The sequence below is a fragment of the Ovis aries genome, chromosome 7 (assembly GCF_016772045.2).
Source record: "Ovis aries strain OAR_USU_Benz2616 breed Rambouillet chromosome 7, ARS-UI_Ramb_v3.0, whole genome shotgun sequence".
Classification (NCBI taxonomy): domain Eukaryota; kingdom Metazoa; phylum Chordata; class Mammalia; order Artiodactyla; family Bovidae; genus Ovis; species Ovis aries.
Genome location: NC_056060.1, coordinates 77,866,677 through 77,882,223, shown reverse-complemented (window position 1 = coordinate 77,882,223; position 15,547 = coordinate 77,866,677). Strand labels below are relative to the sequence as shown.

Here is a 15,547-nt window from a genome sequence, read left to right as displayed (position 1 = left end):
TAAGGGTCTCATGGATAAACCAGATGCTGGATATAAAATGGTTAAGACTGTTGCCAGCTAGAACATGCAGAAGGCACTCAAACTATCTTGGGAGCCTAATCTTCTGTTACGCCAAAAAAAAAAAAAAAAAAAAAAGTGGTTCCATCTTAAATGTAGAACAATGTGTGAATATGCAATGCTAGCTTCTACCTTAAATCCACTCACAGTGAAAGTCATTTCCACAAATTTAAAACGTTTACCTCCACTGAAGTAAATAGACCTTAAATTATATAACTATTATCATTTTATAGATGGAGATATGTTAAGATTATATTGCAGGGGGCAGAGAGGGATAAATTAGGAGTTTGGGATCAACAGATACAAACTACTATATACAAAATAGATAAACAAGCACAGATATTCAATATCTGTGATAACCCACAATGGGAAAGAACTTGAAAAGGAATATACATGTATAACAATCAATTTATGACATACCAGAAACTAACATAGAATTGTAAATCAATTATACATCAATAAAAAAATTTTTAAGTTAGAAAAAATTTTAAAAGATTATGTTGTAGTTATCAACTCCTTCCACCAAGGCAGGATGACCACAGTTGCATAACATATAACACACAGCAGTCACACAATGGATCAAGAGATAGGCTCAGTTCAGTTCAGTTGCTCAGTCGTGTCCAACTCTTTGTGACCCCATGAATCGCAGCACGCCAGGCCTCCCTGTCCATCACCATCTTCCGGACTTCACTCAGACTCACGTCCATCGAGTCCGTGATGCCATCCAGCCATCTCATCCTTGGTCGTCCCCTTCTTCTCTTGCCTCCAATCCCTCCCAGCATCAGAGTCTTTTCCAATGAGGCAACTCTTCGCATGAGGTGGCCAAAGTACTGGAGTTTCAGCTTTAGCATCATTCCTTCCAAAGAAATCCCAGGGTTGATCTCCTTCAGAATGGACTGGTTGGATCTCCTTGCAGTCCAAGGGACCCTCAAGAGTCTTCTCCAACACCACAGTTCAAAAGCATCAATTCTTCGGCGCTCAGCTTTCTTCACAGTCCAACTCTCACATCCATACATGACCACTGAAAAAACCATAGCCTTGACTAGACTCACCTCAGACTCTATTTATTATAGTTCATTTTCCTCTCTCCATTTTCCAGGTTTTCTCTAATGCTATTAAACTTTTATTTTAATAGTAATTTATTTTTAAATACAAAACCACAGTTCAGTGTAAGTTTGCAGACAAAGAAAGAAAAAGCAACAGAAATATAAAGCATGTCAACAGTATCCTAATTGTGCTTCTTGGTTACTTGACTGATTTGAACTCTAAAGCTCAAGAAGAATCAAATAATCTTTTTTTTTTTTTTAACCTGCAAATCCATATTCCAAGACCAATACTACTATGTCTACAAACAGAAAAAAAAAAAGACATGTTCTAGTGGCATAAGTATAACAAACTTAAATTTGGAACTAACTAGACATCAGCTATCTTTTTAAATGCATATAAAATTGCTGAATAAGGAAACAAACTCTTATGTTATTAGTTGAAAATGTCAGCTGAGACAGGTCTGAAACATTCCAGAGTAGTTTACCTACTGAGTTATAAACATTACCATTCCATTTCAGCATAAGTTACATGGAGAACAAGTTTCATGTGTGTTTATAAATACTCTGATTGCGAAATACATACTTTAAATATTGTAATCTTAATTTTTCACATAACAGAATCGTCTCCAGATGCAGAAACTACACATCAAAACACCACTGGACTTCACAAGATCGAGTGTCAGTTCTGTTCACCAGTCAGACTTGAAGCTTTCAAAGAATTCTCACACCCCCTGGGGTGACAAAAGTTTGGAAAGAAGGACAATGAGAAAAGTATGCATTTCTTTACACTCTTTCCTCAAATATATATCTCCTTTGGACTACAATTGCTTTTTTTCTTTAAAGAGGAAGTTTACTGGTGTTCACATCAACTGAAAGAACAACAGATATTCTTCAAGGAGGTTAAGAGTTTTTTTAACAGGTTTTTATCATAAAAAATGACCAATCACAAGACAGTGAGAAATGGAATTTAGAAACAGAACCTGACATAATAACTCCACAAAAAGGATTAGAATTCAAATAAAGTGGCAAGTTTTATATATGACTTTCTATTCCAAGATTATCTAAAGGACAGAACTCATGGAGAATATTTCAACAAATGTAACCAAAAAAAAAAAAAAAAAACCTAAGAAGTATGTCACTACTTATTTGTCAAAGGCAGTAAATGTCTTCGAACACTACAGCTGGAGAGACTTGTATAGATCAGATCAGATCATACAATGTCACAAACCTTTACTTTTATATTAGTTTTCAGTATTTTTATTTCTAACATAGAAAACTTTTCCTCAGCCTAATGTTAGAGGAAACTTTGATTGAAACCACTCACCCTGGCCAGGCACCATGGTAACCATTTGCATGAGTTATTTTACAACAGGAGGTCCTGGCAAGGAACACAAAGCAAGCCACCAGCAACCTGAAGAATTCAGGAAAGGTCAAAAGGAGACCCCATGTGTCCTACCACTTCCCATAATCCTTCTCATTGGCATCCAACTTGGCTGAGCAATGTGTGACCCACCAGGAAGGACCCCGAGTGAGCAAAGACAACCAGGAAACTAACCCCATGGCCAGAAACCCTGAGACTGCAAGCAGTCCTCCTAGGCTCCCTTACCCTCCTGCTCTCTGCCTAGGCACCCTTTCCCAATAAAGCCTCTTGCACGTGTGTCTCCTCCGACAATTCGTTTCAGAATGTTAGACAAGAGCCCACTCTTGGGCCCTTAACTACAACTTAAACAAACAACTTAAACATTTTATTAGAATAAATTCTCTGAAATAAAACTGTCTACTATTTAAAAGAATTCTAGAACTCTAAAGAGCTTCCCTAGTGTCTCAGCTGGTAAGGGATCCACCTGCAGTGCGGGAGACCTTGGTTTGATCCCTGGGTTGAGAAGACCCCCTGGAAAAGGAAATGGCTACCCACTCCAGAATTCTGGCCTGGAGAATTCCATGGACTGTATTCCATGGGGTCGCAAAGAGATGGACACGACTGAGCGACTTTCACTTTCGCTTTTCACAGCTCTAAAAGGCCTAAAAAAATCATCAAACCCCCTCAATTTACAGGTTTCAAATTTGCTTCTTGGATTAATTTGGGAATTTAAAGTAAGTGCTAAACAGAAGCAATTGAGGAGGGAGGACTGGAGCATATGGAAAAGGGAAAACCAGATGTACACACAACACAAAGAGCCCTGGTTACATTTAGTTTCCAGCAACAGTTGGGGAAATGCGGTAGGGGAAGGGGAGGGGAGAGGGTGTTAATGTCAGTGATATCCTTTGAACTGCGTCCAAGTGTTTCTAAGACAGTCTAATTTTTAAGGAAAACATTCCTTCCCCCAGCCAGCAATTGCAAGCTTCTTCCTTATTTAATTGGCATCAGAATCTATACTTGCTTGCTATAACTGTTTTCTCTTTACCTTCTAATTGTACATATAAGAATACAGGAAAAGAGGAAAAGTAAAGCTAGTCTTAAAGGTGATACCATGTGGGAGGAGCTGAAAAAAATGTTATAAATCATCATCTGTATGTGATAATATGAAAAGATCTCCAGTATCAATCCAGAATCTAGAAAGGAAGTTTGACCAATGAGAGGGAATACATATAATACTGTTTTTGTGGGAAAAGCACACACACCCACATACAAAACACTATGTGTCTTTCATAAGCCTATTTATTGACCCCTGCAGTCTACCTCTAAGTCAACGCACATAAAAAGGCTTGCTTCGAAGGACAGACACCAAGCTGAAAATAGACATCATTTTCTGGTTTTGGTGGGGAGGTAACCAGGCTTGGGCTTGGGGATCATGGCAATCAAGAAAAAGCATTCTGTGAGTAGAGAGCAAGGAACAGTATGATCAAAAGTACGAGCAGAGGATGAGCTCAGGAAACCACAAGGAAGCTGGTGGAACAGAGGTGGAGGGAGACGGAAGTGTGGCAGAAAATGAGGCGAGAATAAGCAGATTGGGGCCAGACTATGAAACCCTTGCCTGACCAGCTAAGGAGTTTAGACTTTATCCCCTTGAAGGCAATGGGGGTCCATCAAAGGTTTTTAAGTCAGAAGATGGTATGATCAGATCTGTCTTTAAAGAAAGGTTTGACAGCAGTATGGAGGATAGATTGTAAAACGGAAAGCCTGGAAGCAGACAAGCATCTCTCCTAAGAACTGAAAGATGAAAAGGGCCTAAACAAGGCCTATGGCTATGAGAATGGAGGAGAGGAAACATATTCAAAAGCAGTTCTGGAGGACAGAAGAGACAGCACTTGTGGATCGACTGGCTGGGAAACCTAAGAGAACATAAGAACTCAAGATGGATGTGAGGCTTCCAGCCGAGAGGATGGAGAGCTATTAACGAAGAGAGAGAACACAGGATGGGAGGAGGCTTCAGAGACAGCGTGTGGGGAAATGAGATGGAGATTTGGTGAGCTACATACGAAGCTATCAACTTTTAGCAAGCTCCAAAAGGATAAGGATCTTGTTTGCTAACTGTCTCTGTGCTCTTGCACATAGAGCAATACCGTGTGTGTTTAAGTTTGTGAGGCTGTGAGGATGGTGCTAATGCTAAACTATCCCAGGATAATTGAGGCTTGACAATATTCAAGATAGCTCTTCAAAGTGCCTGTGTGGAAAGGAAATACGAGACAAGGTGGTTTGTTTTACTTTCTTGTCAAATTTCGTCTATGGTCGTTTCCAAAATAAATTTCCAATAATAATAGGGCTTTTAACAAGAAGGCCTATTACTAAGGGCAGCCTGTGGCAGACCATAATACCTCTCAGACTTTACATCCTACCCATTCCAATAATCAAGTCACCTCACCTTTAATTCTCTTTCTTGTTCAGGAACCTGTAGTACCGCTTAAGATTCGAAAACCTGCCACACCCAACAGTCAAACATAATCAGAGCCATCTAAACAGTCTGAAAAAACAAAAAACAAAAACAGTGCTGTTTTATTTGGAAAACCTTAACAAGGGGGATATAGGGGGAAAAAAAACATTTGTTCCGGTTAATGTTGTGCAATGTTTTCTGGGGTTTGCCTCCTAGGCATGCTGAAATCATAACTAAATAAATCAACTCCGGCAACACAAAGAAACAATACTCCCTTCCCCCTTGGACGCCTGAAGGAAGAATGGCATCTTCTCCATGATGTGCACACACGTTGGAGCTGCTTCGTTTTTAATCCTCTGCCAAGTCAAGTTTTAGTTTTATTTTAATCTCAGCAACCACAGTAAATTCCAAGTCTTTGACAAGTAAATGCTTTCTTCCTCACCAAAATCCCACTCACTTTCCTAACTTCTGGAACTTAGGAGTTCAATAAATGCCTGCCCTGCAGATCTTTCTTCATGAGGAAAAAAATAAATACACTATAAATTAAGTGCACTTCCTCACATTTACAAATTAGTCTACATGTGAAATAGGTTAAGATAAAATTGTATCTCTCCTGCCCATCATTTAAAATATACATATATATATATATATATATATTTTTTTTTTTTTCACATGTACTGTAGAGGAAAGAACAGCACAGAAAGTCAGAAGATCTGGGCTGAAGTTCCATACATTTCACATTAGTTAAGCAACTTTAAATTTGGTTTCTTTATATCTAAAAGTTAGGGAAATAGATGAGATGGTTTTTAAAGGCTCCTCCCTTTCACCTTAAAATTCTGATTCTTAAGATCATGGCTATTACTTGATTTTTCTTTTTTTAACACACAGTAAGCAGTCACTCAAAAAAAAAAATCCTAAGAAAAACACTTTTCTGGTAAAATGGAATAAATCTCAGAAATTACCTAATCTGTACAGCTTTGAAACTATATTCCAAGAGTTATAAATTGTTTTATTTATTGGGAAGTTTCTAACTGTTTAAAGAAAAAGACTGCAAACTACTAACCTAATCCAACTCTGAAATTACAGACGAAGAAACTGAGATCAAGACTGGAAGAAGTGTAACATATCCATAAAACACTGTGAGCTGTTAAATACCATGGCGAGAGGAAAAGGGTCATAATAAATTTTTTCTTAAGGAGGATCAGTTCAGTTCAGTTGCTCAGTTGTGTCCGGCTCTTTGCGACCCCATGGACTGCAGCACGCCAGGCTTCCCTGTCCATCACCAACTCCTGGAGCTTGCTCAAATTCATGTCCATCGAGTCAGTGATGCCATTCAACCATCTCGTCCTCTGTCATCCCCTTCTCCTCCTGCCTTCAATCTTTCCCAGCATCAGGGTCTTTTCCAACGAGCTAGTTCCAATCAGTCAGTTCTTGGCCTAAGTATTGTAGTTTCAGCTTCAGCATCAGTCCTTCCAATGAATATTCAGAATTTATTTCCTTTAGAATGGACTGGTTTGATCTCCTTGCAGTCCAAGGGACTCTCAAGAGTCTTCTCCAACACCACAGTTCAAAAACATCAATTCTTCAGCTCTCAGCTTTCTTTATGGTCCCCCTCTCACATCCATACATGACTACTGGAAAAAACATAGCTTTGACTAGACAGACCTTTGTTGGCAAAGTAAACGAGGATAGTCAATTCTATATCTGAGAAACTATATATTAAGTATAAACCCATTTTTCAGGATAATAAATTCATTGTATCATTTTCACTAGTCTGTCAATATTCAAATAATACAAAATAAACAATGAAAAATTCAACAAATGACCCAAAATCTCACCACTGAGAAATATTCAGTATTAAGATTTAGTGAATATCACTCCAGACAGCTACTCACATATACAGATAGAAGTATAAACAAAAATAAATTTATTATTTCTAGGATGAGTATATCCAGTTTTAAAAATAAGTGTATACTTACTTCTAAAAAATATGAGTATACTCACTTTTAAAAACAGTAAAAATATATCAATGCTAATTTTACTTGAAAATAACAGAAGTTAAAATGAAACTGAAGCAATTTTAAACTTTAGACAATTGCTTCTTCACTCAAAAAAAATTAATTATAAAACATCCATGTTTAAGAAAAATTATAAAAAATCAGAGATTAATATTACTTTAAAACTACTTTAAATTTTAGACTTTATTGACTGAATTGTTGCTATGAAAGATAAAGAGATTAATAATTTCCATTTCCCTTCCACCCACCTCCCAATATTTGTTTTACTTTGCTATGGTGTATAATTTTCACATCCTGTTACCACAGTTTCTAAATCTGAGACATATATAAAAGTTTTTAATATTCAAAACCAGTTTTGTTTTGATTCATCTCTTGGTTGGCTTAATTTTAACAAGTGAGTTTTCCAGGGATCTCACAGATACTGTATTCTCAGGGTTCTTTCACATTTGAGGATTACATGCCTGCTACCTATATTCTTTAATAACTTGTCTAGATACAATATTCTTAGTCATACTTTCCTGTATCTGAACTTTGTTGACACAGCTTCTCTAGTATTACACTTTGTTGTGGAGAAGTTTCAGACCACTCTAATCTTCTCCCTTGCAGATGACTTTTGCTTCTGTGTAATGACTGAAGAAGTCTCTCTTCAGACACAACCAAGATATGAGTTGATACTGATTCTTCTTTACCAATTTCAGTATTCGGTGCGTATGTTTAACCTGCAGATTCAGCTGTTCATTTCAGTTAAGTTTTGATATTTCAATTCTCTGAATACCTTTTTAGTTCCCTTTGTTTGACTCCTCTTCCTCACAGACACCAGTAATCTTTTCCTTGACTCGCCTTGTGTCATATCTTTCATTGTTAACCAATATGCTTTCATCTTTTACCCGTTTTTACGGGGATTGTGTCAAGCTTTTGCTCCAACCCATTAAATTTTCAGCCATCTTTATTCTATTCCTTATTGGTTCTCCACCACTTACTAGTTTTTTAATGGTGTTGTTCTAGTCCAAAACTTGTTTCCATAGCTCTACAATCTCACTTTTCATCAATGAGCATATTTTTAAAGTGTATTTATTATTTTAATTATGTATATTGTGTTTATGTGTGCATAAATTGTGTTTGTGTGTATGAAGTCCAAAAGGCTATCAACAGAATTTTAATAGCTTTCTGCTGTAGTCAGTGATTTTTTCTTTTTGCCTATCTAAACTTCCTAAATATTTCTGAATACTGTTACTCGTACACAGATATTGATAGGCACTAAAACATATAGAGCTTATATAACTATACCTTAAGTATCCAGCTAAGCACTAACCATCTTTATGTCAATGATCCAAAATACATAACTTTCAAAGAATAAAGTTCTTCCTCAAGCTATAAGTAGTAGTAGTAAGTAGCTTTGAAAAAATAGCAAAGTAAGCCATGTTGGTATTCTGATCACCAGCACCCCATCTGTCTGAGACAGAGATACAGAGCATGTGCGAAAGAAAACTTCTCCTTCTTTTTTCCTGACTGATCTCGTTCTTCTGTTTCAGAGGTTAAAAAAATAAGGACCTTAGAGAATTTCTCTTATCAAACTGTATCTGGATAAAGAAATTCCTTTCAGAGTCTGGGAAATTGTTGATTAATATGTCCAGGCATCATCCAGTATTCTCAAAAATATATTTCTCTTAAATATATTTCCTCTTAGGTATACTGTGTATATATGGATAAACCTATACTCTGATGCTTTCAAATTACTAAAATCCCTGAGACAGAGTCCTGAAACAAAAGCCAAGATATAGGTTCCTCTGAAATGCTGCACTGAAGAAAATAAGAACCTTCACTGATAACTAACAAATGTGATTTATGGAAATTAATCATAAAAGACTTAAATATTTTTTAGAAAGAGATGATGTCATGAAAAGATCAAGTGAAATGAAATCAAATCACTCCTGAATTTGAGTCTCAGCTCCTATGAAAATGTGTGACTTTGAATAAACGATGGTTTATTCAGCTTCCCTGAACTTGATTCTTCTCCTGCTCAATAGATGAATAGTATATTTAAATACTTCATATAGAATATCAATTTTATATTTGTATATTTCAAAAAGTTTATAAAGTGGTTTCAAAAAAAAAGTCTTATTCTTGGTAGGAAGAGGCACATTATAATTGATAAATGTTTTTAAATGTCTTTATATATATACATACATATATAGGAGAAAGAAGATATAACATGATAACTTTTAACTGTTTCATAAATGAACCTTTAATCATCTAAATAACACAAGATACATAAACATATTTATTCCTGGGCTATCTTCATTTTTCAATGCTAATATAAATTTTAAAAGTAAGTATTGCCCAAAGGAACCCAAGAGAATCAAACGGAAACCTTCAAAAAGCTTAAAAATCATAATCTAAATTTTAATATTAATAATATTGATCCAACCAGTCCATCCTAAAGGAGATCAGTCCTGGGTGTTCACTGGAAGGACTGATGTTGAAGCTGAAACACCAATACTTTGGCCACCTCATGCGAAGAGTTGACTCATTGGAAAAGACCCTGATGCTGGGAGCGATTAGGGGCAGGAGGAGAAGGGGATGACAGAGGATGAGATGGCTGGATGGCATCACCAACTCAATGGACATGAGTTTGAGTGAACTCTGGGAGTTGGTGATGGACAGGGAGGCCTGGTGTGCTGTGATTAAATGGGTTGCAAAGAGTCAGACACGACTGAGAGACTGAACTGAACTGAACTGAATATTGATTCTCCTTATAATAAGATTTGTTATGTCACACATACAGACCTCAATAAAGTATAGAATAAAAAATAAAAATGAAGAATCTAGAAATCATATAAAAGAAATGTCACTTATAATAGGTTAATACAAAAAGGGTTACATAAAAAGCTGACTATAATAAAAGCTGTAACAAGTAACCCCTAAAAGTTCTCTGAAATACAACAGAAAAATTCATGATAAATCTAGAGAAAGAGCAGAAAAGACAAAGTAAAGGAGAAAAGAAAGTTTTTAAGGAAATGTTTAAAGGTACCTTAAGAGTCTAAGATGTTTCTTTTTAGTGTTCAGAATATTCTAACAAAACTAAACTTAATAATTGTGTCCACTCAATGACTTTGTTACCCAGATATATACTTTAGTGATGCAAGTTTTAAAAGATGGATAATCTGAAGGAGGACACAGTAGTAAAATTTGTTTTTACTAAAACAAAGAGTTGGGAGATCTTCAAAAAATACTGACTTCTTACTCACTTGGCTCCAGCTCCATTTGATCAAACTTACATTGAACCCCCAACACTATTCCAGAACCCCATCCCCAAAAAGAATAGGGATGGAAACAAAGAGGATTTTTTTTTCCCACTTAACTTTTATCTGAATTTTCTGTTTACTGTATTCAGCCTTGATTTCATACCAAGTTTATTTGACAAGCACTGGTGGTAAAGCTAGACACCAAATTTTTCCCTCATGAAAACCAACGTGGGTGGCTTCTCTGTATTTTTCATTTTTTTACAAAAGGGTGCCTCTTTGTGGTGGTGTAAAACCTCATATAGCTGCAAGAGACATTGGGCTGCCCAGCCTGAGTAGGCATTCAACAGTTAATCTCATCTCTGTGTTCTACTGGATTCATTGTTATCAGAAGATGTGGCCAATCTGAAGACAGGAAAGAAAAGAAATACATAAATCAATCATCATCATCAAACAAAAATAAAGCTCCACGTACAGAGCTATATGCTAAGCATTATGCAAAGCAAATAGACATCATCCCTGCCTTCCAGAAGCCTCCATCCTAGCGCAGATGATGTTGACACAGACATATAAACAGACTTTCACAATGCAGAACAGAGACGTGATGGCTGCCAAGGCAGAAATAAATCAACAACGACTAAATATTTACTAAATGTGAGAGATTTATTATGTGTAATGTATTTTGTATAATACATGGAATAATCTCTGGAATTGGTGAGTAAAGATACAATTCATTGTGTCCTGACTTTAATCCATTTCTGACTCCTTATGTTTCAATCTTACAGTCTTACAGTGACTATGTACTGCCCTATAAAAATAAAATAATAGCATTTAAATTTCTGCCAGGCAGAATATACTGTAAGTACACAGACATGATGATAGAATAAAGAAAATTTTATTATGATTTCTAATGAAATGAATCACTATAGCAGTTCAGTTTTTAGATACCTTATCAAAAATATTCTCATATAAATACATTTCATGATACAAAGACATGACCTTTCGAAATGGTTGATCTGAACTTTTGATAAGAGACAGGGAATCTGAGAATTATAAATGGTACTGACATTCCTCATCAAATATTACCTGTCCTATTTCTCTGCAGCTTGTTCTGGTCATCTTTCTTTCTTTCTTTCTTCCTTCTTTTCTCCAATTTCTTTTTACCTCTTTTGTCTTCCTGTAACTGCAGGATCTACAAAGGTAAGATAGGTATAAGAAGCTCCCCAAACAGTGGGAGAGACCCAGGGACCTTTTTTTTTCTTTTTAGAAAAGGAAGGAGCCTATTTTTTCAGTTCAGTCCAGTTGCTCAGTCGTGTCCAACTTTACAACCTCATGGACTGTAGCACACCAGGCTTCCCTGTCCATCACCAATTCCCAGAGCCTATTCAAACTCATGTCCATGGAGTCAGTGATGCCATCCAACCATCTCATCCTCTGTCATTCCTTTCTCCTCCCACCTTCAATCTTTCCCAGAACCAGGGTCTTTTCCAATGAGTTAGTTCTTTGCATCAGGTGGCCAAAGTACTGGAGTTTCAGCTTTAGCATCACTCCTTCCAATGATTCAGGACTGATTTCCTTTAGGATGGAGTGGTTGGATCTCCTTGCAGTCCAAGGGACTCTCAAGAGTCTTCTCCAATATCACAGTTCAAAAGCATCAATTCTTCGGTGCTCAGCTTTCTTCACAGAAAGCTCAGAAGCACAGAGCTTCACAACTCTCACATCCATACATGACCACTGGAAAAACCATAGCCTTAACTAGACGACCTTTGTTGGCAAAGTAATGTCTCTGCTTTTCAATATGCTGTCTAGGTTGGTCATAATTTTTCTTCCAAGGAGCAAGCGTCTTTTAATTTCATGGCTGCAATCACCATCTGTGGTGATTTTGGAGCCCCAAAAAATAAAGGCTGTCACTGTTTCCATTGTATCCCTATCTATTAACCATGAAGTGATGGGACCAGTTTTCTGAATGTTGAGCTTTAAGCCAACTTTTTCCCTCTCCTCTTTCACTTTCATCAAGAGGCTCTTCAGTTCTTTACTTTCTGCCATAAGGGTGGTGTCATCTGAATATCTGAGGTTATTGATATTTCTCGCAGCTATCTTAATTCCAGCTTGTGCTTCATATGGCCGGGCATTTCATATAATGTACTCTGCATATAAGTTAAATAAGCAGGGTGACAAAATACAACTTTGATGTACTCCTTTCCCGATTTGGAACCAGGCTGTTGTTCCATGTCCAGTTCTAACTGTTGGTTATTGACCTGCATACAGATTTCTCAGCAGGCATGTCAGGTGGTCTGGTATTCCCATCTCTTTCAGAATTTTGCACAGTTTGCTGTGATCCACACAAAGGCTCAGCCATAGTCAATAAAGTAGAAGTAAATGTTTTTATGGAACTCTCTTGCTTTTTCGATGATCCAACAGATGTTGGCAATTTGATCTCAGGTTCCTCTGCCTTTTCTAAATCCAGGTTGAACGTCTGGAAGTTCACAGTTCATGTACTGTTGAAGCCTGACTTGGAGAATTTTGAGCATTACTTTACTAGCATGAGAGATGACTGCAGTTGTGTGGTAGTTTGAGCATTCTTTGCCATTGCCTTTCTTTGGGATTGGAATGAAAACTGACCTTTTCTAGTCCTGTGGCCACTGCTGAGTTTTCCAAATTTGTTAGCATATTGAGTACAGCACTTTCACAGCATCATCTTTCAGGATTTGAAATAGCTCAACTGGAATTCCATCCCTCCACTAGCTTTGTTCGTAGTGATGCTTTCTAAGGCCCATTCGACTTCACATTCCAGGATGTCTGGCTCTAGGTGAGTGATCACATCATCGTGATTATCTGGATCAGGAAGATCTTTTTTGTACAGTTCTTCTGTGTATTCTTGCCACCTCTTAATATCATCTGCTTCTGTTAGGTCCATACCATTTCTGTCCTTTATTGTGCCCATCTGTGCATGAAATGTTCCCTTGGTATCTCTAATTTTCTTGAAGAGATCTCTAGTCTTTCCCATTCTATTGTTTTCCTCTATTTCTTCGTGCTGATCACTAAGGAAGACTTTCTTATCTCCCCTTGCTATTCTTTGGAACTCTGCATTCAGATGGCTATATCTTTCCTTTTCTCCTTTGCCTTTCACTTCTCTTCTTTTCATAGCTATTTGTAAGGCCTACTCAGACAACCATTTTGCCTTTTTGAATTTCTTTTTCTTGGGGATGGTCTCGATCACTGCCTCCCGTACAATGTCACAAACCTCCATCCATAGTTCTTCAGGCACTCTGTCTATCAGATCTAATCCCTTGAATCTATTTGTCACTTCCACTGTATAATCGTCAGGGATCTGATTTAGGTCCTACCTGAATGGTCTAGTGGTTTTCCCTACTTTCTTCAATTTAAGTCCGAATTTGGCAATAACAAGTTCATGAACTGAGCCACAGTCAGCTCCCAGTCTTGTTTTTGCTGACTGTATAGAGCTTCTCCATCTTTGGCTGCAAAGAATATAATCAATCTGATTTTGGTATTGACCATCTGGTGATGTTCATGTGTAGAGTCTTCTCTTGTGCTACTGGAAGAGGGTGTTTGCTATCACCAGTGCATTCTCTTGGCAAAACGCTATTAGCCTTTGCTCTGCTTCATTCTGTACTCTAAGGCCAAATTTGTCTGTTACTCCAGATATTTCTTGACTTCCTACTTTTGCATTCTAGCTCCCTATAATGAAAATGACATCTTTTCTGGGTGTTAGTTCTAGAAGGTCTTGTAGGTCTTCACAAAACCGTTCAACTTCAGCCTGTTTTTTAGAATAATGTAAACATATCATAAAAAGAAAGACTCTGAATCATGAGATGTTAGAGATTATTTGGCCCCAGTCAGAGTGAACATCTTTCAGTCCCTCCAATTTGCCATGTTGTTTTACATCCTAGGTGTTTTACACTGTCAGGATCATCTTTTCACTCACTCTCTCCAGCTTACACAAGCCAGTATCTATTGACCTTTCCTCAGAGGTAAACTTTGAGCATTGCTTCTGTAGTTTTCCTTCTATACTGTTCATGGTCTCTTGGATTTCTTTTCCCATGGTGAGTGAAAGTCGCTCCATTGTGTCTGACTCTTTGCAACCCCATGGTCTATACAGTCCATGGAATTCTCCAGGCCAGAACACTGGAGTGGGTAGCCTTTCCCTTCTCCAGGGGATCTTTCTAACCCAGGGATCAAACCCAGGTCTCCCGCATGGCAGGCAGATTCTTTACCAGCTGAGCCATAAGGGAAGCCCAAGAATATTGGAGTGGGTAGCCTATCCTTTCTCCTGCGGATCTTCTCGACCCAGGAATCGAACCAGGATCTCCTGCAATGCAGATAGATTCTTTACCAACTGAAAGCACTTATCATATCCTATGGAACCCACCTGTTAACTTATCTCTTTCCTCCACCAGATTGAAAAGTCCATGTGGACAGAAACCATGACTTTTCTTTATTACTTAGCTCTAGCACAATACCTGGCACATAGCAGGCATTTAATGAAGGTTTATAGAGAGGCTTCCCAGGTGGCTCAATGGTAAAGAATCCTCCTGCCGACGCAACAGACGCAGGTTCGATTCCTGGGTTGGGAAGATCCCCTGGAAGAGGAAATAGCAACCCATTCCAGTATTCTTGCCTGGGAAATCCTAAGGACAGAGGAGCCTGGTGGGCTACAGTGCATGGGGTCACAACGAGTCAGACACAACTGAGTGAGCACACATGCACACATGGCATCAGAGGGGCTCAGGTACAGATCCGGACTCAGGCTTTTCTCAGCTAAGTGATGTGGGCAAGTGATTTGACCTTGCTCAGCTTCAGTTTCTTCACCTGCACTGGGCTGTTGCAGGGCTTCTCTGACATGATGCTGGACTTGGCACAGCACCCAGCACAGCAAAAATGCTCAGTACTGTGGCTGCATCACTGAGGAGATGAATGACTAAGCCAATCACCTGACCAAACAATTAAAATATGTTCTAGATCTCTAGAACAGGACAGAGCTTCCTGCAACAGTGAAAATGTTCAGTATCTTTGCTTTCCAGTACAGAATATACTAATAAATACTAGCCAAATGTGGCTGCTAAGCACTTAGAAATGAACCAGTGTGACTTAATTTTTAATTTTATTTAATTTTCATTCATTTTAACAGCCACAAGCGGCTAGTGGTTACTATATTGAACAGTGTAGCTCTACAATCACAATGGGAATACACAAAATTATGCACCATTTGGTTTGCTTATATTGTGTAATAAATTGAACACTAAAGCATAGTTTGTTCAAATAATTAAAATTTCCAAGGTGAAATTTCTCTTAACAGGGTGCACATGTTTTCAGGGCAGGAATTTTATCTTGTTCATCAACATCTTATATAT

At 37.7% G+C, this 15,547-nt stretch overlaps 1 protein-coding gene across 10 annotated transcripts in view; it reads right to left on the bottom strand.

The window, feature by feature from the left end:
* RAD51B (RAD51 paralog B) overlaps window positions 1–15,547 on the bottom strand; it is a 632,024-nt gene that overhangs the window by 507,658 nt on the left and 108,819 nt on the right. For 2 of the 10 annotated variants that reach the window (XM_042252668.2, XM_060418206.1), the window contains exons 8-9: window positions 11,262–11,367; window positions 9,154–10,580 (exon numbers count right to left, since the gene is read on the bottom strand). The exons of the other annotated variants lie outside the window; for them this stretch is intronic. In XM_042252668.2, the coding sequence (XP_042108602.1) occupies window positions 10,519–10,580; window positions 11,262–11,367 (168 nt within the window). In that variant the 3' untranslated portion in view covers window positions 9,154–10,518. Of the gene's footprint in view, window positions 1–9,153; window positions 10,581–11,261; window positions 11,368–15,547 lie in introns of those variants that run through there. 10 annotated transcript variants of the gene reach the window in all.